This window comes from Bubalus bubalis, chromosome 8 (genome assembly GCF_019923935.1).
Source record: "Bubalus bubalis isolate 160015118507 breed Murrah chromosome 8, NDDB_SH_1, whole genome shotgun sequence".
Classification (NCBI taxonomy): domain Eukaryota; kingdom Metazoa; phylum Chordata; class Mammalia; order Artiodactyla; family Bovidae; genus Bubalus; species Bubalus bubalis.
In genome coordinates this window covers 107,662,927-107,682,526 of record NC_059164.1, presented here as the reverse complement: position 1 = coordinate 107,682,526, position 19,600 = coordinate 107,662,927, and the positions used below count along the sequence as shown (strand labels likewise).

General features: G+C 40.6%; 1 protein-coding gene across 9 annotated transcripts in view; it reads left to right on the top strand.

Annotated features, from left to right (window-relative positions):
* The window catches only part of TPK1 (thiamin pyrophosphokinase 1), a 386,269-nt gene that overhangs the window by 10,506 nt on the left and 356,163 nt on the right, over positions 1-19,600 (top strand). For 6 of the 9 annotated variants that reach the window (XM_044947010.1, XM_044947011.1, XM_044947012.1 and 3 more), the window contains exon 3: positions 11,134-11,208. The exons of the other annotated variants lie outside the window; for them this stretch is intronic. In XM_044947010.1, coding sequence (XP_044802945.1) covers positions 11,134-11,208 — 75 coding nt within the window. The remainder of the gene's footprint in view (positions 1-11,133; positions 11,209-19,600) is intronic. 9 annotated transcript variants of the gene reach the window in all.

Sequence of the window (19,600 nt, the reverse complement as noted above, 5' to 3'; positions counted from 1 at the left end):
CTTTAAAAAGGGAAAACAGATGAACTTAATTTTACCTTTTATTTAACCTAATACATCTAAACTGATATAATTAAGCATGTAATAAGAAATAAACAATTATGAATGCAGTAATTGACATTTTTGTACTAAACCTTCAAACTCCACATGTATAGTTTATACTTCTAGCCTGTCTCTATTTAGACGCTAAAGTTTCACTAGAAACACTTTACATTTAGTTTGTGATAATTTGTCAGATATTTTGTTCTTATTCATATCAGCAAGCGCCAACTCGTAGACTGGGACTTTTGGAACAAGCTTCATACACAGGGAGTAGAATGTTTATTTTCCATGGAAAGCCTTTGGAAACAGGGATTAGAGACAGAACTAGGACCGTGTCTGGGTTTTTTGATTGTATGTTTTTCTTATGATCAACACAGCTTTTCTGTTGTTTAAGGCAGTTTGCCTGCTTTGAAACTTGGGAAACTTGCTTTTTTTTTTTTAAGACATTTTCATCCCTTTGTAGATGGCACGTAGACCTCAGGCTAAATCTTCAGTTTAAGGATTGTGATATCTTTGCTATCCAGGGCTAATTAAGATATCCAGGAGGCAAACTAGTGGATTTTCCAGTTTCAGGGGTTAATCCTTTTATTTTGGGCTCCCAGGTAAAGAATCCATCTGCCATTGCAGGAGACTCAAGAGACATGGGTTTGATCCCTGAGTCTGGAATATCCCCTGGAGGAGGAAATGGCAACCCATTCCAGTATTCTTGCCTGGAAATTTCCATGGACAGAGGAGCTTGGCGGGCTACAATCCATGGGGTCTCAAAGAGCTGGACATGGCTAGCACTCACACAACAACAACCTCTTACTTTACTCTCCTGCTCAATTAGAAATCCATTCTAGGTAGTTTTCAGGTCTCTTGAATGTTGCTGACTCTTCTTCTTCCTTGTTGTATAACTCATAATTGTTGGAATTCTTCCTTTTTGTTCTCTTCAATTTATTTCTAATGTACAAAGACTTTTCTGTCACAACTATACTTTATGTGTTTGTAGTTTAACTTTTTCGTGTATTTTGTTTGATTTTCATATTTGCCTTAATTTTTGTTGTTTTAATTAGTTTCATTATATATTTGATGACAAAAATGTTTGGTTCATCCTCATTCTTAGTGGCCAAATTGTTTCTTTTGCCATAAGTAATATCTCATTAACTTTATAAGCCATCTTTTCCACATCATCTAGAGAATCAATTTTCTTCGTTTTAGTGGTGTTAAGTCTCTGCAGCACCCACTTCCCACATCCTTACATATTAGCATTTTAATAGCTGCATGCTTTCCTAAAGGAAAGCTTCTAAAGTGAGTTTAAAAGTAATCCCAATTTTGAAAAATCTTGTAAATCAGTCCTTTGTAGCATTTTCAGAAATAATACTATTCTTTTAAACAAAACAATTGAAAATATGGAGTGAAGCTGTGGGGGCAGTTCTGATATTCTCAGTGCTCAAATGTTATGGCTTGATCACTCCAAAAAAAAAAAAAAATCTTCTGTGGATTTTGATTCATTAACACTAGATGTCTTTGAAGGTTCTCTAGGAAAATAAGGTGTATTTGTGCCTTAACTTCTCTTTCAAATGAATTGTATTCCCTTCCTTCTTGTTAAAATTCATCAGAAAGAGTTATTATTCTTTGTAGGTGGCAAACAGATGCTCAAACAAATGGATTTCATTCTGAGAGTATTCCTGTATCTTTATCACACCACTGTCTTTGAAAGTGTTCATTTATCACCACGGAATAGTTCCCTTTGTTTTTATGTCTTTAGAGAATTTAAGCTTTGATTTACTCTTGGGTCATGTGTAAGTTGTATAAATTGGGCTCGTGGCCCAATTGCTGATGCTTATGTTGAGGCGACTTTATTTTTCTTTCTCAAAGGAGGAAAACTGCTCTTGCAGTTTATAGCTCATGTGAGTACAAATGCTGTGAGTAGTGAATCCTGTGCTTGGAGAGAAAATCTTTGAAACCCTTTGTGTTCCTGGGGCAAGTGTGTCTTTGATGGTGCCCCTCTGAGATGGCTGTCTGGCTTTCTTGCTTGAACATGTTCAGGTAGCTCTGTCTTTTTGAGAAAATACATCCTATTGTTGGTCAACTGATTGTGAAAAATGTATGCTTCAAATAAGCTGAAATTGACCTTTAGTTTTCTTATTTCTAACTGAAATCAGAAGACTTTCACTTGCTTTCTACTTGTACATAGTCCCTTCTTTGTGTCCCACTCTTTGTAACCCCATGGATTGTAGCCTGCCAGGCTCCACTATCCATGGGATTCTCCAGGCAAGAATACTGGAGTGGGTTGCCATTTCCTTCTCCAGGGGATCTTCCTGATGCAGGGATTGAACCTGCATGTCTTGTGCATTGCAGGAGGATTTTTTACCTGATGAGCTGGAGATGGGGTGCCTGCTTTCTGCTTTTTATTGTTCAGTTGCTCAGTCATGTCTGACTCTTTGCGACTCCGTGGACTGTAGCACGCCAGGCTTCCCTATCCTTTACTGTCTCCCGGAGTTTTCTCAGACTCATGTCCATTGAGTCAATAATGCCATGCAAACATCTCATCCCCTGTCATCCCCTCCTGCATCTTTCCCAGCATCAGGGTCTTTCCCAGTCAGTCAGCTCTTTGCATCTCGTGGCTATAGTATTGGAGCTTCAGTCCTTCCAATGAATATTCAGTGTTGATTTCCTTTAGGAGTGACTGGTTTGATCTCCTTGCTGTCCAAGGGACTCTCAAGAGTCTTCTCCAGCACCACAGTTCAAAAGCATCACTTCCTCATCACTCAGCCTTTTTTATGGTCCAACTGTCATGTCTGTACTGGAAAAACCATAGCTTCGACTATATGGATATTTGTCAGCAAAGTGATATTTCTGATTCTTAATATGCTGTCCTAATTGCTTTCAAATACGGACATACCTTAACCAGATTTTTCTTTTTTTCCTCCTTTATTCCAGGCTAAATATTGTAGTTATTTTTTCAGCAGTTACTTGGAGTGCCTGTTATGTAGCGTAAACTCTTTTATATGGAAGAGGTACCAGCAATTTTCCTTACATTTCATACTTCTCAGATCCACTATGCCAGCGTAGGCATTAGTAATCAGATGCTTTTCTCAAGAATGCTTACTGAGAGCCTGTGTTTCATTTTTTAAAAGACTTTATATTTTAGAGGTACTTTAAGGTTTACAACACAATTGAGAGGAAGGTGTGTAGAGTTCTCATATGCCCTGTACACAAGCATAGATCGTGTCCTCCATTGTCAACATCCCCACGAGAGTGCTACATTTGTTACTAGAGTGGTGCGTTTGTTACAGTGTGTTTGATGAGCTGACAGTGGTAGACAGGAATCACCCAAAGTCCATTGTTCACAGTAAGGTTCACTCTTGCTGTTGTACATTCCATGGTTTTGGACAAATGTCTGATGAAATATGTCCATCCTTACAGAATCATATAGAGCATTTTTCACTGCCCTAAAAACCCTCAGTGCTCTGCCTGTTCATCTATCCCTGCAACACTGATCTTTTTATTTTTTTTATGATTTTACCTTTTCAAGAATATCATGATAGTAGGAATCATACAGTGTATGGTTTTTCAGATTGGCTTCTTTTACGTATTAATATACATTTAAGGTTGCTCCATGTCTTCTCATGGCTTGGTAGCTTGTTTCTTCTTAGTGCTACCACAGTTTACCCGTTTACCTGTTGAAAGACTTCTTGGTTGCGTCCCGGTTTTGCCAGTTAGGAATATAAACTTATGATAAATATTCATGTGTAGGTTTTTGTGTGGACATAAGTTTTCAGCTGCTTTGGGTAAAAAGCAACGGATGCAATTGCTGGATTGTATGGTAAGGTTAGGTTTAGGTTTGTAGGAGACCAGCCAACTATCTTCCAAAGTCACTTTGACTCTCCCACCAGCAGGGTATGAGAATTCTGTTGATCACCAGCATTTGTTGTTGTCTGTAATCCAGGTTTGGCCATTCCAGTAGGTGTGTATTTGTATCTGTGGTATTGTTTTAATGTGTGTTTTTCCCTGATGGCATTCAAAGCACAGCTTGTTTTCATGGGCTTAGTTGGCACATGTATAGCTTGTTTGGTGAGGCATTTAATAAGGTCTTTGTCTCATTTTTTAATTGAGTTGTTTTGTTTTCTTAATATTGAGTTTAAATGTTCTTTGCATTATATATTTTGAAAAAGTCTTTTATCAGATGTATCATTTGAACATAGTTACTCCCAGGCTATGGCTTGTCTTCTCATTCTCTTGATGTTGTCCTTTGCAGAGGAGAAGTTTTTAACTTTAAGGAAAGCCAGTTTATCAGTTCTTTCTTTCATAGATTGTGCTTTTAGTTGTTGTACCTGTGAAGGCATCGCTATACCCATGGTCATGTAGGTTTACTTCTTATATACTAGTCATTTTATAGTTCTGCATTTTTCATTTGAGTCTTCGATCCATTTTTAGGTGGCTTTGTGGAGCTATAAGGTCTGTATCTACTTTCGTATTTTTGTAGGGTGTGTTCATTTGTCCTGGAAGCTTATCTTTGCTCCATTGTCTTACCTTTGTTCCTTTGACAAAAATAAGTTGACTGTTTATATGAGGGGCTATTTCTGGGCTCTCTGTTTCTATTCTCCATTGATATATTTGTCTAATATTTTTGTCAATACCTCACTGGGAACCAGTGGGAAAACTTTGAGTTTCTCCCTCTTAAGTGTGATGTTTGCTGTAGGTATTTTGTAGGTAGTCTTTTATCAAGTTGAGAAAGTTGGCCTCCGTTCCTACTTTTGTGTTGGAGTTTTTAAAATGATATTTCTGCATGAGGTGAAATAATCATGTTATTTTTCTTTTTTAGTCTGCTTGTGTGATGGATTACATTGGTTGTCAAATCAGTCTTGCATACCTGAAATAAAGCCTTCTTGGTTGTGGTATATAATTCTCTCCATACATTTTTGGAATTCAATATGCTAATATATTGTCAAGGATTTTTGAATTTTTGATCATGGGAGATACTGATCTCTACTTTGCTTGTAATGTCTTTGGTTTTAGCATCAGGGTAATGATTGCCTCATCAAATGCAGTAGGAAGTTTTCCTGCTTATATCCTGTGAAAGAGATAGAATTGGTATGATTCTTTGGAATTGGTATGATTTCCTCCTTAGATATTTGTAGAATTCGCCAGTGAATCCATCTGGGTCCCATGTTTTCTGTTTTCAAGGTTATTTATTGATTCAGTTTCTTGAATGATCTGTTCACACTATTTACTCTTGTGTGAGTGTTGGCAGACTGTGTCTTCTCAAGGAATTGGTCCATTTCATCTGGGTTATCAAAAATTTGTGAGTGTAGAGTTGTTCCTTTTATTCCTTTAATATGCTTTTAACTTGCATGGAATCTGGAGTGATGACCCCTCTTCTGTTTCTGTGTTTTCTGTATTTTAAACTGTAACATCCACAGGATGTTGAAAATCCTGATCAGGAAGGTTCTGATAAATCATCAGAGAGAGTATTTTAGGACTCCAAAAAAACCCCGCAGGAGAACTGAGCTTTTCATACCCTTGTTGGTATTTGTAGGAGAAGGCAATGGCAACCCACTCCAGTACTCTTGCCTGGAAAATCCCATGGGTGCAGGAGCCTGGTAGGCTGCAGTCCATGGGGTCGCGAAGAGTCGGAAATGACTGAGCGACTTCACTTTCACTTTTCACTTTCATGCACTGGAGAAGGAAATGGCAACCCACTCCAGTGTTCTTGCCTGGAGAATCCCAGGGACGGCGGAGCCTGGTGGACTGCCGTCTATGGGGTCGCACAGAGTTGGACACGACTGAAGCGACTTAGCAGTTGGTATTTGTAAGTTTTCTTGTGTGAGACCCTAATACTTAGATTGACTTTGCCATGCTAACACTGTTGGCATTACCTGGGACATGTAAGAAATGCAGTCTCAGGCCCCACTTCTGATTGACAGAAGGAGAACTGACATTTTAACAGGACCACTACATGAGTCTTAGCTCCTTTAAAGTTTGAGAAGCACTGGCCAAAGGAACATATAAGATTCCTTTTTAGCATGATTAAGACAAACAAAAAAAATCTCCATCATATTTAAGGATGATACTTATCATTATTACAAACTTCCTTTAAGCTAGAAGTGTATGATGGTTTTCTTTCAAGGTTTATTGTTGTCTGTGGAAATGCATAGTGTGATAATGCATTCAGGACGTACAGTGGCAGAGAATGGTCTCCTCAGTGTGACACTGTGGTCTCATTCTTGTCACTAGCGGTATCTGTGTGCATGTCACCTTTGGCAGTCTTAAAATTTTCAAAATACATGCAAATGATTCTGATGGTCTATCAGTATAGTTGGGATATAACTCAAGGTTTATCTCTGACATAATCTCTGTTGTTAATACTTGTAATTATTTTTTAATCTCCACAGAGGAAGCATATTTTAGGCTGTGTAACATTTCATTCATTGAGCCAGCATTTGAGTGCCTGCTATACATGTGGTCAGGAAGCAACAGTTAGAACTGGACATGGAACAACAGACTGGTTCCAAATAGGAAAAGGAGTACGTCAAGGCTGTATGTTGTCACCCTGCTTATTTAACTTATATGCGGAGTACATCATGAGAAACACTGGGCTGGAAGAAGCACAAGCTGGAATCAAGATTGCTGGGAGAAATATTAGTAACCTCAGATATGCAGATGACACCACCCTTATGGCAGAAAGTGAAGAGGAACTAAAAAGCCTCTTGATGAAGGTGAAAGAGGAGAGTGAAAAAAACTAAGATCATGGCATCTGGTCCCATCACTTCATGGCAAATAGATGGGGAAACAGTGGAAACAGTGTCAGACTTTATTTTTAGGGGCTCCAAAATCACTGCAGATGGTGATTGTAGCCATGAAATTAAAAGAGGCTTACTCCTTGGAAGGAAAGTTATGACCAACCTAGATAGCGTATTCAAAAGCAGAGACATTACTTTGGCAACAAAGGTCTGTCTAGTCAAGGCTATGGTTTTTCCTGTGGTCATGTATGGATGTGAGAGTTGGACTGTGAAGAAAGCTGAGTGCCGAAGAATTGATGCTTTTGAACTGTGGTGTTGGAGAAGACTCTTGAGAGTCCCTTGGACTGCAAGGAGATCCAACCAGTCCATCCTAAAGGAGATCAGTCCTCGGTGTTAATTGGAAGGTTTTGGCCACCTCATGCAAAGAGTTGACTCATTGGAAAAGACCCTGATGCTGGGAGGGATTGGGGGCAGGAGGAGAAGGGGATGATAGAAGATGAGATGGCTGGATGGCATCACCAACTCGATGGATGTGAATTTGAGTGAACTCCGGGAGTTGGTGATGGACAGGGAGGCCTGGCGTGCTTCGATTCATGGGGTCGCAAAGAGTCGGACACGCCTGAGCGACTAAACTGAACTGATACATGTGATACTGTGCTAAATTGATGCAATGGAAATATGTGACCCAGGTCTTCATGGAGATTATAGGCTAATAGAGTGAATGGATTACCAAATCAGAAGTTAGAGTGCAGTGTGATAAACATCTTAGGGGACATCCTGGGTATTAGGTGCATCACATAGAAAGGACTTGAGACTTACAAGGCTTCTGAAAAGAACATTTAAGCTGGGAAATCTACTTAAATTGTTTCACATCCTTTAAAATTACTTTGTAATTAATGCTATGCGATAGATATAATCTATTATATGTTGAATAAAAATTTGAGTGGAATTACAGAATCAAAGATCTGAGTCTCTGCAGTTTCTATTAATAGGACATGTCACCAAATGTCTTTTTCAGAAAGGCTGTACCATTATGTGTCCAATAGCAGATGATCAGAGTGTCCCTTACAGCATGACCATGCTGGCAGGGCATGCTCTGTAATTCCTGATGGAAATACTCCTGGATTGTTGCTGCCCCTGCTCTGCCCCCATCTTGTGTGATTTTTGCTCTATTTCTGTTAGTACTGATTGAAACGTAAGGTGGAGAAATTGTTCCAGACTTGAAAATGAGCAAAAGAGATTACCTGGTGTCTTTTCAGTGGAATTCTGGGCTTGTCTGCGTGGACTTTCCAGTAACTGTATTTGGGGTGTATAATTTTTACTCATCTTCTTTTGTCTAGGCTACTTGGCAACTCTGTAGGTGTGGAAGTTGACAGCGTTGTGCAAATGACTCTTATCCATCACAATGCAAAATGTTTTTATCCAGTAGAGTTGCAATTGATTTAAACTCTGAAAAAGAGATCGTGAAAAAAAGCCGTTGCCCTGTAGCAGAGATTTCTAAATTTTCTTTCTGTTTGTAGCACTTTTAGTATATCAGTAATTTTCTCATGATGCCACCAGGCTGAAAGAAATACTTGACAGTTGTTTTTATCAATCAGTTAAGTTCAAAGAACTAAGCAATAAACTAACCAAAGAACTAACACAAATTGCTCTTTGTGTTAGTTAACTGAGCCATCCTGGAGCCTACCCAAACTCATGTTCTAACTCTTCCTCATTCTTCAAGCCTTAGTTAAGATCTTATTCCCTTAGGAAAGCCTTTTTCAGACCCCTGATTTGGTATATAATTTCCTATAGTAAATTTTCATTGCACTCCATATTTCCATTTATATGGCACTTCAGTTCAGTACAGTCACTCAGTCGTGTCTGACTCTTTGCGACCCCATGAATTGCAGCACGCCAGGCCTCCCTGTCCATCACCAACTCCCGGAGTTCACTCAAACTCATGTCCATCAGGTTGGTGATGCCATCCAGCCATCTCATCCTCTGTCGTCCCTTTCTCTTCCTGCCCCCAATCCCTCCCAGCATCAGAGTCTTTTCCAATGAGTCAACTCTTTGCATGAGGTGGCCAAAGTATTGGAATTTCAGCTTCAGCATCAGTCCTTCCAATGAACACCCAGGACTAATCTCCTATAGAATGGACTGGTTGGATCTCCTTGCAGTCCAAGGGACTCTCAAGAGTCTTCTCCAACACCACAGTTCAAAAGGATCAATTCTTCGGTGCTCAGCTTTCTTCACAGTCCAACTCTCACATCCATACATAACCACTGGAAAAACCATAGCCTTGACTAGATGGACCTTTGTTGCCAGAGTAATGTCTCTGCTTTTGAATATGCAATCTAGGTTGGTCATAACTTCCCTTCCAAGGAGTAAGCGTCTTTTAATTTCATGGCTGCAGTCACCATCTGCAGTGATTTTGGAGCCCAGAAAAATATAGTCTGATACTGTTTCCACTGTTTCCTCATCTATTTCCCATGAAGTGATGGGACCGGATGCCATGATCTTCGTTTCTGAATGTTGAGTTTTAAGCCAACTTTTTCACTCTCCTCTTTCACTTTCATCAAGAGGCTCTTTAGTTCCTCTTCACTTTCTGCCATAAGGGTGGTGTCATCTGCATATCTGAGGTTATTGATATTTCTCCCGGCAATCTTGATTCCAGCTTGTGCTTTTTCCAGCCCAGCATTTCTCATGATGTACTCCGCATGTAAGTTAAATAAGCAGGGTGACAGTATACAGCCTTGACATACTCCTTTTCCTATTTGGAACCAGTTTGTTGCTCCATGTCCAGTTCCAACTGTTGCTTCCTGACCTGCATATAGGTTTCTCAAGAGGCAGGTCAGGTTACCTACCTATACTCAAATTTTAACTGTTACCCTAGTTAATTAGTGAGTCAAATAATATCTTTGGCATTCATTCATTTAATATTTGCATGGAAGTCTTATTTTTAAATTTGTGGAAAGTTACACTTTAGTGCCGAGGTCCAGCCCCGGCTGATCCAGGGTATTCGAAGGAGAGACGGCTAGGCGACCTATTCAGATGTTAATTAGAGATATAAAGAGTAATAAAAAGAGGATAGCTCAGTAGGAAAATTCAGTGGAGAAAAGAAGCTGAGTGGCTTGGTTTACGCGGAAAATCAGTATAACCCGTGACACCAGGTTAGCTCTGACCACGGAGGCCGCAGGCGCCCTCTCGAATAGCGGAAGGTGCCCCACCTTAGACACCTTCTCGAGTGGGTCTTAGAAGCCCAGGCAAATAAATGGTCGCAGAGGATATCCGCGCTCCAGATGGACACTCAGCTGGAAGTTAAAGGGAAGAAAGACATGGGGAGACCAAGTGTTGGTGAGCAAGGCCCGTAGCTTTATTTTCAAAAAGGGCTTTTATACCCTAAGTTACACATAGAGGATAATAGGGGATGCAAAGTCAGCAGTCTTTGATGCTTATCAAAAACCAGGGTTTCTTTCCTGCAAATTTATCGTATACAAATGGTTTAGGTGATTTACATCATCTTCTGGCCAGAAGGCCTATTAACATTTTATGACTCTTGACAAGGACTTATCAGCAAAGACTTATTTTCTCTAAGAGTAATTATTTTAAGGTTTGGCGCCATCTTTCGAAGATAAAATTACATTCCTATAGGGCGGATGTGTAATGGGTTTACAAAGGAAAGAATTTATTACCTTAAGGGTCTAAAGTTACTAACACCAAGGCCACTACTTATTTTTTCTACATACCAACTATATTAATTAATACACATTCAAGGATACAATTCAGGGGATGTGAAAACTTGGCAACAAACATTGGCTCATCAATGAAATCTTTTACTAGTTTTATTCTGACAGTTTCTAACTCTCTGAGAGGCTCTAAGCTATTTGAATATCTTAAGCTTCCCGTGCCTCTCGAGGCTGGGAGACTGTAAACAATCGTATGCATAGCTGTAGGTGTCCGGGTAAACTTGTCAGGCGAGTTAGAGAGCCATCTGAGGGGTTTGGATTTAAACACTCCTAATTGCCCAGGAACTTTATTAATTGGAGCTGTAAGTTAACTCTTTGACAGAGAGAGCGAGATGGTGGTGGGGGACAGCCCCCAGTAAAGTCAGAGGTGAGAGCACAAAGCAATAAAGTAGGCAGACTCTGGTTTTTGGGGGTAGATGCTCGAGAATATCCGGGGGCACTCCCGAGGCTCAGTCCCGCCTTTGCGTATGCGGAGCCTCCTTCCTCATGACCTTTGTCATGAGTGGAATGTCTCTCGCCTGCTCCCGGCACTCTAGCACTAATTAAATTCTTTTTATTGTTAATTTAAAAGGTGGGTAGGTAGGTAGTTTTAAATTTCTTTGAAATCTATTTCCTGATCTATAAATGATCTATTACAGGCTGTGAGCATTACAAGTTAAAGGAAAAAAAAGCATCTGGAAACCCTCCTAGGGCCTTGCAGGAGAAGCTGCAAAGTGGGTGAGACACATGCCCCAGACTGCATGATGCACAGCTGGTGTTTGGGGGCCACACATACAAGCAGACACCCAGAAAATCACGCATGATTCCCTGGGCTGTCATCCACCTGAGAGATGCTTACCTGGACTGAAGTATGTCTTGAAAATGACTCCAAGAGAGAAATTTCATCCCCTGATGTTTCATATCTTTGCTGGAAGCTCTAGGTCAGCCATCCCCAACCTTTTTGGCACCAGAGACTGGTTTCACGGAAGACAGTTTTTCCATGGACGAAGAGAGGGGGAATGGCTTTGGGATGATTCAAGTGCATTGCATTTACTGTACACTTTACTTGTTATTGTTATGTCAGCTGCACCTCATATCATCAGGCATTGGGTCCCGGAGGTGGGGACTGCCAGCGCTCAGCGACTGTCACAGTAGGAAGTACTAGTTGATGGAAGTGGGAGCCCTGGATTCTTGGCCACTCAGCTGAGCCTGTTCTTTGATGGAATCTGACCTGCTGAGCTAGTTCCTTTTAAAGATCCAGAAGTTTGAGTAGGGAGGAAGGTGAAGGAACCTCCAGGGCCTTTTGGATTTCTGTTTGTATATTTCCCCAACTTATTCTCTAAAAAGATGAAAGGGGTATAGCAGTCAGTAACCTTCCATTTATGCAGCAGTTGTATAATTTTATGCACTTTAATTTCTGTATGTGTGATCCCCATGTGCTAAATGTTAGCTTTTAATTAAAGAAATGACTTTTTTTCTGAACCAGTGTCGCAATTCTGAAAAATGTTTTGCCCCCAAGTTTAAAATTTTTTTAATTTATAAATTTTATAAAACTTCAGTTTTAATTCTGAGATTTGCCAGTAGAATAGGATGCATTTGGGATTGGTGAGGTACCCAAGGAATGGTAGGTAAGAGAAGCTGATATTTTTGTGATAGACTTGAAAGGCTAGGAACATTGACATATAAGTATCGGGAATGGGGTAGGCCTGGGGAAAAATGAGATAAGGATGGGGATTTATGGGTGTCTAGTGCCAATGACTATTATAATTTTCAAAGTCAGGTGAGTTTTGAAAGTTTTGCAGCCTGGTCGAAACTTTAATACAGTTTTTTTTCAACACTGCACAATAGTTTTCCTCTAAATTTCTGCTGTCTCTTTCTTGATTAAAATGACCATTGTCATAGGAACACTTGGTTTTTCAAAGTTCTCTATTGCCTGTTATCAACTCATCTTCCTGAATTCGTGTTTCTTGTTTTCAGTGGACCTGTCATTATGTGCGTGCAGTAATTCTTGTTGATTAAAAAGAAAAAAAAAAATCTCATGTGAGAGGAACCCAGGTGTGTGCTGGTTTGTGCTTATGTCATTCACAGAAACAAATGGTTCAGCTGAAGCGTGTATTGGTCTGTGATAGTAGAAAACTGAAAGGATTATGCATACTGTAGTATGTGTACTTGAAATCGATCGTAAATTCACCCTTTCTAATACTGTTAGGAGATGAGTTATTGTTTCCACTTGCCAGGTAAGAACAGTGCTTGAGATAAAGTCTGACATTACACTTTTGCCCTTCAACTGTTTTCTGAAGTGCAAATGGCTCATGTTTAGTCAGTCTTATAGTTATGAAATCGAATCATTTTTATGGCCTCTTTAAGAGCTGGAGTTGCTGATGGCAGCTATTGACAGACTCAGAAGAACCACTCAGTTGAGACGAGAACACTTGAACGATGGTTGAGTTCTGCGAGGAATTTTCTGCTCACTTGTACCACACAGTTGGAGCCATGTGTGAGCTGCATAAAGTATACTTACTCCTTTTTGTCTCTTTGTGTCTGTGTGATAGCAACTTGTGTTTGCATTATGAGCGTAAAGATGATGGTGATGATTTTGAATGTTTGCTGAGAGCTTGCTGTATGTGACGAGCTGTTCCTAGAGTTTTATAAGTATTATGTTGTTTGTTCTCACAACTCACTCTTAGGAGGGAGGATAGTGTTACTCCCATTTTAGAGATTGGAATACTGAGGCATGGAGACCTTGACTGTTTTGCCCAGGGTCTCAAGTCTAGTAAGTGGCGGAGTCAAGGTTTAGACCTAGGCAGTCTGGCTGCACAGCCTGAGATGTAAGCTTTCTGCAGTGCTGATTTTGTATGTGTATGTGCAGAATGCCTGATACAGTTTTATTTCTTTCCTTTGAAAGCTTTCCCAAACTCTGTATCTCTTCTCTGTGGGACCACTTTATTTAAAAATTTATTTTAAATATCTCTCTCTCTTTAATTGGTTGCATTGCATGGCATGTGGGATCTTCCCCAACCAGGGATCAAACCAGTGCCCCCTACCGTGGAAGCACAGAGTCATAACCCCTGGGCCGCCAGGGAAGTCCTTTGCAGGACCACTTTAGTCCTGCTCCATCCTGGTCAGTGAGACCACTGCCACCTTTAGTTGGGAAACAGTGTATCAGTTCAGAATGCATCTGGTTTTAGGTAATAGAGAAAGCCGTCTCACAGTAGGTTAAACAATTAGGGGTCTGCTTTTTTGAGTGTTAAGCCGTCTGGAGGCAGATGGCTGAGGGCTTGTGGAGCAGCTCAGTTCTGTCGATAGGGATGCAGCTGTGTTCTTTGTGCCTGTCTGTCCTTACGGTGTTGGGTGTGGACTTCATAGTTTCATTCCAAGCAGCAAGAAGAGGATAGGATGCTGAGATTTAAAAAAAGGGACAGGCAGCCTCATTCATCCTTTTATATGAGAAGAGAAAAGGTTTTCTCCCAGAAGATTTACATAATTGACTTTTGTTTTATGTTATTTTGTCCCAGATTTGGTCACATGGCTGTTTCTAGAGACCAGTCACGTGGAGTCATGCTGTCATGACAGGTTTGGCTGGTCACAGCTTATTGCTTAGGACTGGGGTAGAGACATACTACCACCTAGGTACACTGAAGTTCTGTTGGAGAGGGGAAGCAGGTTGGATAGGGTAGATACTTGGGGTGGGGTGCAGTTGCCAAAGCTGCCCACAGAGATGACTTCCTGGAGTTCCAGCGCAGTCCTCAGGAATTGCTGTCACTAATCATAGCGTCAGGATCTGAGCGCTCTTGTCCTGGTAAGAATTTCCAGGATACACTTGTCATTTTTTATCTCAGATGAGGTGGCTCACTTATGTTTTTCTCGAAGGAAGGCCTTTTCTAATATTCCCAGGAGTCTAGCTTCTTTGGATCTGGAAATTCACCTCTGTTTTGCTTTCTACCCATTCTAACGTATGTCAAATGGAGAGTCCTGCTGAGTTCCAGTCTAGTGACTGAGGTCTTGTGACTTCTTGAATGGTTTTTATGATGCTGTCTTTCATCTTCAGCTAAAATCTATCTGAGATTTAAAAAATTCCCCTGCCTCAGCTGCTTGTCAGGATATTTTGCTTAATTGAGCCTTCCTAATGCAATAGTTTTGTTCATCGTGTCTCTAATCATTGACTAGACACTATTTTTAGGATAATTACAGTGTATGATTATGTGACAAGCATATAAAATGCTAGGAGGATGCTACTAATGCTTTGCCAATAGTAGATCCATAATTGATCAGTGAATGCTCAGGTAAACTGAGATCAAAGTGGTTGAGAAATCCTTGAGTTTTGTTTTGTTTCCCCCGAGGAGCCTAGATCCTGAATTATATAAATGGTTAGTGTTGCTAGTTTTAGCAAATAAAAAAGATTTAGCAAACAACATATGGGACACGGTTACACTAAAAATAATTTTTCCTGTAACGTGGATGTCCAGACATTTACATTAAGAAGTATTTGGCATCTCTACAGTGTGTTGACTTAGCAAGGCAGTGATGCCTGTCATAAGTACCTAGAATGCAGTTGGAGTGGGTCAGGACATAATTTTAGTTTTGTCTTCATTTTTATAGTATTTTGGAGGGGTTCTTTTTGGTATTTCTGAGTTTGCTACTTATATCTAAGAGGAAGGGTTGTCTAGTTCTGAAGTTTGGGAAAGGCAAGGGACTTGAGATCAAAGAAGCAGGTCGAGGTTGAGGACGCAGGGTCACGTACTGAGTGGTGCTGTGATTGGTTGGTATGCTTGTCTGAGTTGCTGGAGGGCAAGACAGGACTGCTCATTTGTTCTTGTGTCTCCTGTACTGTGTTCTGTTGCGTGTATTTAGAGAATGAGGTAGACTGTTTAAGTTGACTTGCTAGGATGCTCAGCTCCAAATCTCTGCCTTGCATTTACCATGATTTCTTTTCCTGTCCTGTGTTGGTGTCAGAACCCTAAAGAACAGGCCCCGAATCACACCCTGCTTCTGCTTGACTTCCTCTACTTCCTGTCTTGCTCCCTGTCTTAGCATGAGTCTACTCTGATGCAATCTCTCATGAGATTTCAACTTCCTCTTGTTATCCACCACCCCTGTCCCCAAATTTGGGGGAATTCCCTCTCTTGAAAGGCCAGTTACATTATTACAGAGAACAGTCTTATGTGCTTACTCTATTTTAGTCAGCGTTTTGAGGTATTTATAGTAAGAGCATTCTGTATAAAATCCCTTATGATTATACAGTGGAAGTGAGAAATAGATTTAAGGGCCTAGATCTGATAGATGGAGTGCCTGATGAACTATAGAATGACGTTCGTGACATTGTACAGGAGACAGGGATCAAGACCATTCCCACAGAAAAGAAAGGCAAAAAAGCAAAATGGCTGTCTGGGGAGGCCTTACAAATAGCTGTGAAAAGACGAGACGCGAAAAGCAAAGGAGAAAAGGAAAGATATAAACATCTGAATGCAGAGTTCCAAAGAATAGCAAGAAGAGATAAGAAAGCCTTCTTCAGCGATCAATGCAAAGAAATAGAGGAAAACAACAGAATGGGAAAGACTAGGGATCTCTTCAAGAAAATCAGAGATACGAAAGGAACATTTCATGCAAAGATGAGCTCGAAAAAGGACAGAAATGGTATGGACCTAACAGAAGCAGAAGATATTAAGAAGAGATGGCAAGAATACACAGAAGAATTATACAAAAAAATCTTCATGGCCCAGATAATCACGTTGGTGTGATCACTGACCTAGAGCCAGACATCCTGGAATGTGAAGTTAAATGGGCCTTAGCATCACTACGAACAAAGCTAGTGGAGGTGATGGAATTCCAGCTGAGCTATTCCAAATCCTGAAAGATGATGCTGTGAAAGTGCTGCACTCAATATGCCAGCAAATTTGGAAAACTCAGCAGTGGCCACAGGACTGGAAAAGGTCAGTTTTCATTCCAATCCCAAAGAAAGGCAATGCCAAAGAATGCTCAAACTACCACACAATCGCACTCTTCTCACACGCTAGTAAAGTAATGTTCAAAATTCTCCAGGCCAGGCTTCAGCAATATGTGAACCGTGAGCTTCCTGATGTTCAAGCTGGTTTTAGAAAAGGCAGAGGAACCAGAGATCAAATTGCCAACGTCCGCTGGATCATCAAAAAAGCAAGAGAGTTCCGGAAAAACATCTATTTCTGCTTTATTGACTATGCCAAAGCCTTTGACTGTGTGGATCACAATAAACTGTGGAAAATTCTGAAAGAGATGGGAATACCAGACCACCTGATCTACCTCTTGAGAAATCTGTATGCAGGTCAGGAAGCAACAGTTAGAACTGGACATGGAACAACAGAGTGGTTCCAAATAGGAAAAGGAGTACGTCAAGGCTGTATATTGTCAACCTGTTTATTTAACTTATATGCAGAGTACATCATGAGAAACGCTGGACTGGAAGAAACACAAACTGGAATCAAGATTGCCAGGAGAAATATCAATAACCTCAGATATGCAGATGACACCAGCCTTATGGCAGAAAGTGAAGAGGAACTCAAAAGCCTCTTGATAAAAGTGAAAGTGGAGAGTGAAAAAGTTGGCTTAAATCTCAACATTCAGAAAACGAAGATCATGGCATCCGGTCCCACCACTTCATGGGAAATAGATGGGGAAACAATGGAAACAGTGTTTATTTTTCTGGGCTCCAAAATCACTGCAGATGGTGACTGCAGCCATGAAATTAAAAGACACTTACTTCTTGGAAGGAAAGTTATGACCAACCTAGATAGCATATTCAAAAGCAGAGACATTACTTTGCCAACAAAGGTTCGTCTAGTCAAGGCTGTGGTTTTTCCAGTGGTCATGTATGGATGTGAGAGTTGGACTGTGAAGAAGGCTGAGCGCTGAAGAATTGATGCTTTTGAACTGTGGTGTTGGATAAGACTCTTGAGAGTCCCTTGGACTACAAGGAGATCCAACCAGTCCATTTTGAAGGAGATCAGCCCTGGGATTTCTTTGGAAGGAATTATGCTAAAGCTGAAACTCCAGTACTTTGGCCACCTGATGCAAAGAGTTGACTCATTGGAAAAGACTCTGATGCTGGGAGGGATTGGGGGCAGGAGGAGAAGGGGACGACAGAGGATGAGATTGCTGGATGGCATCACTGACTCGATGGACGTGAGTCTGAGTGAACTCCGGGAGTTGGTGATGGACAGGGAGGCCTGGTGTGCTGCGATTCATGGGGTTGCAAAGAATTGGACACGACTGAGCGACTGATCTGATCTGATTCTGTATAAGCTCAGTTTGTCGTGTTTCTGTGTCTTCCTTGGCTTAAGCAGAGTATCTAACACACGTTTAAATCTTAAATGGATAGCTTGCTTCCCTCCTCCCCCCGCACCCCCCCCCCCTGCAGCTACTGGCACATTAATCATCAGTTTAGTGTCCTGAGACAATAATGATGTATTTTTTCCATACAATTCTGTGATTGGGCTGGATTAGGGAATTGCATTTCTGTTCCAGTAGCTTCCCTGTTGGGGCTGGAATGTTCAAGATGGCTTCTTTACTTACATGTGTGGTGTCTTTTCTGGAACAGACTTGGCTGGGTGTCCTTTTCCACATGGCCTCTCCATCGTGGTACCCCGACCTCTTTGCCAAGGGCTCTAAGAAAGTGCATACTGGTAAAGCAAGCCCCACTGTGGAGGTGCTTAACTCATTGCTTTCTTCGTGCTTGTTAGAATTGCTTTGGTCAAAGCAGTTTCTTAACCAAGCTGAGAGTTAGCTATGCATAGTCTTGAATACCACCTGTGGTTTATTGAAAACCACCAGTGTTAACAGGCTTACTGGTTTATCTATACACTGTATATAATCTCATGCTATCAATCTTTACCGGATTCATTTTATTCCATTTTGTTTTGTTTCAGATTTTGCTAGTAAGTATCCTTTCAATTTCAAGCATATTTTTAAACTTTTAATTTTTACTAGATTAACCCCAAAAGTTGTAAAATATAATACAGAGTTCCCAATACTTTTTATCCAGTTTCCACAAATGCTAACATATTACATGAACCGTAAGCTAAAATTTGATATTGGTAACAGTAAAATACTATTTATTAAACCACAAACTTTATTTGATTGCTCTCTGTTTTTCAACTAACATGAATAGATTTTCTGTTTCAGAATCTAATCCCAGATCCCACATTGCATTTAGTTGCGTCTCCTCCATCTTTCTAAGGCTTTCATGGCTGGGGCACTTCTGAAGAATAGTCATCAGTTATTTTGTAGCCTGTCCTTTGATTTGCACTTGTCCAATTTTTCTCATGACTAGGTTTAGATAATGCATTTTTGGCAAGTATCTTGTATAAATGATATAACCCTTCTCAAGGCCTCATATGAAGGGTATGTGGGGTGAATATGTGTTATTCCTGGTGCCGTTAACCTCGTTTACACTTGGTTAAGGTGGCTTATCCTCAGTTTTTATGTAGGGTCACTGTGTTTTCCTTTGCAGTTAGTTAATATCTTCAGGTAGATGCTTTGGAGTTATTCACATCTTGTTTCTCCTCACACTTTGGCTGTCTGTGGTTGTGTGCATTGGTGCAGTTTTGTCTGCAGCAGTTATTACTGTGTTTGGTGAATTTCTATTTCCCCCTTCCCTTTTGCATTGTGACTAGAATTCTTTTGTAAGGAAGAGCTGTTCATTCTCTATTTCTTTAGTTATTTATATCAGTAGGAGCTCGTGGGGCTTCCCTGGTAGCTCAGCTGGTAAAGAATCCGCCTGCATTGCAGGAGACCTGTGTTCAATCCCTGGGTTGGGAAGATCCCCTGGAGAAGGGAACGGCTCCACACTCCAGTATTCTGGCCTGGAGAATTCCATGGACTATATAGTCCATGGGGTCGCAAAGAATTGGACACGACTGAGCGACTTTAACTTTCAAGACCTTATGGGTATTTTATTTTATGGGTTATAATCCAACACAATTGTTTGTTTCCCGAATTGTTCTAGCTTTGACCAGGGAGAGAACTCAGATTAGTTTCTGGGCCCATATGACATATTTATCTTTTTGGAGCATTCTTCATTTCTGGCACTTCAAGTGCTCTGTGCTCATCTTGTATTTTCCCTGCTCCAGTCCTGGAATCTGCTGCATAAGGAGC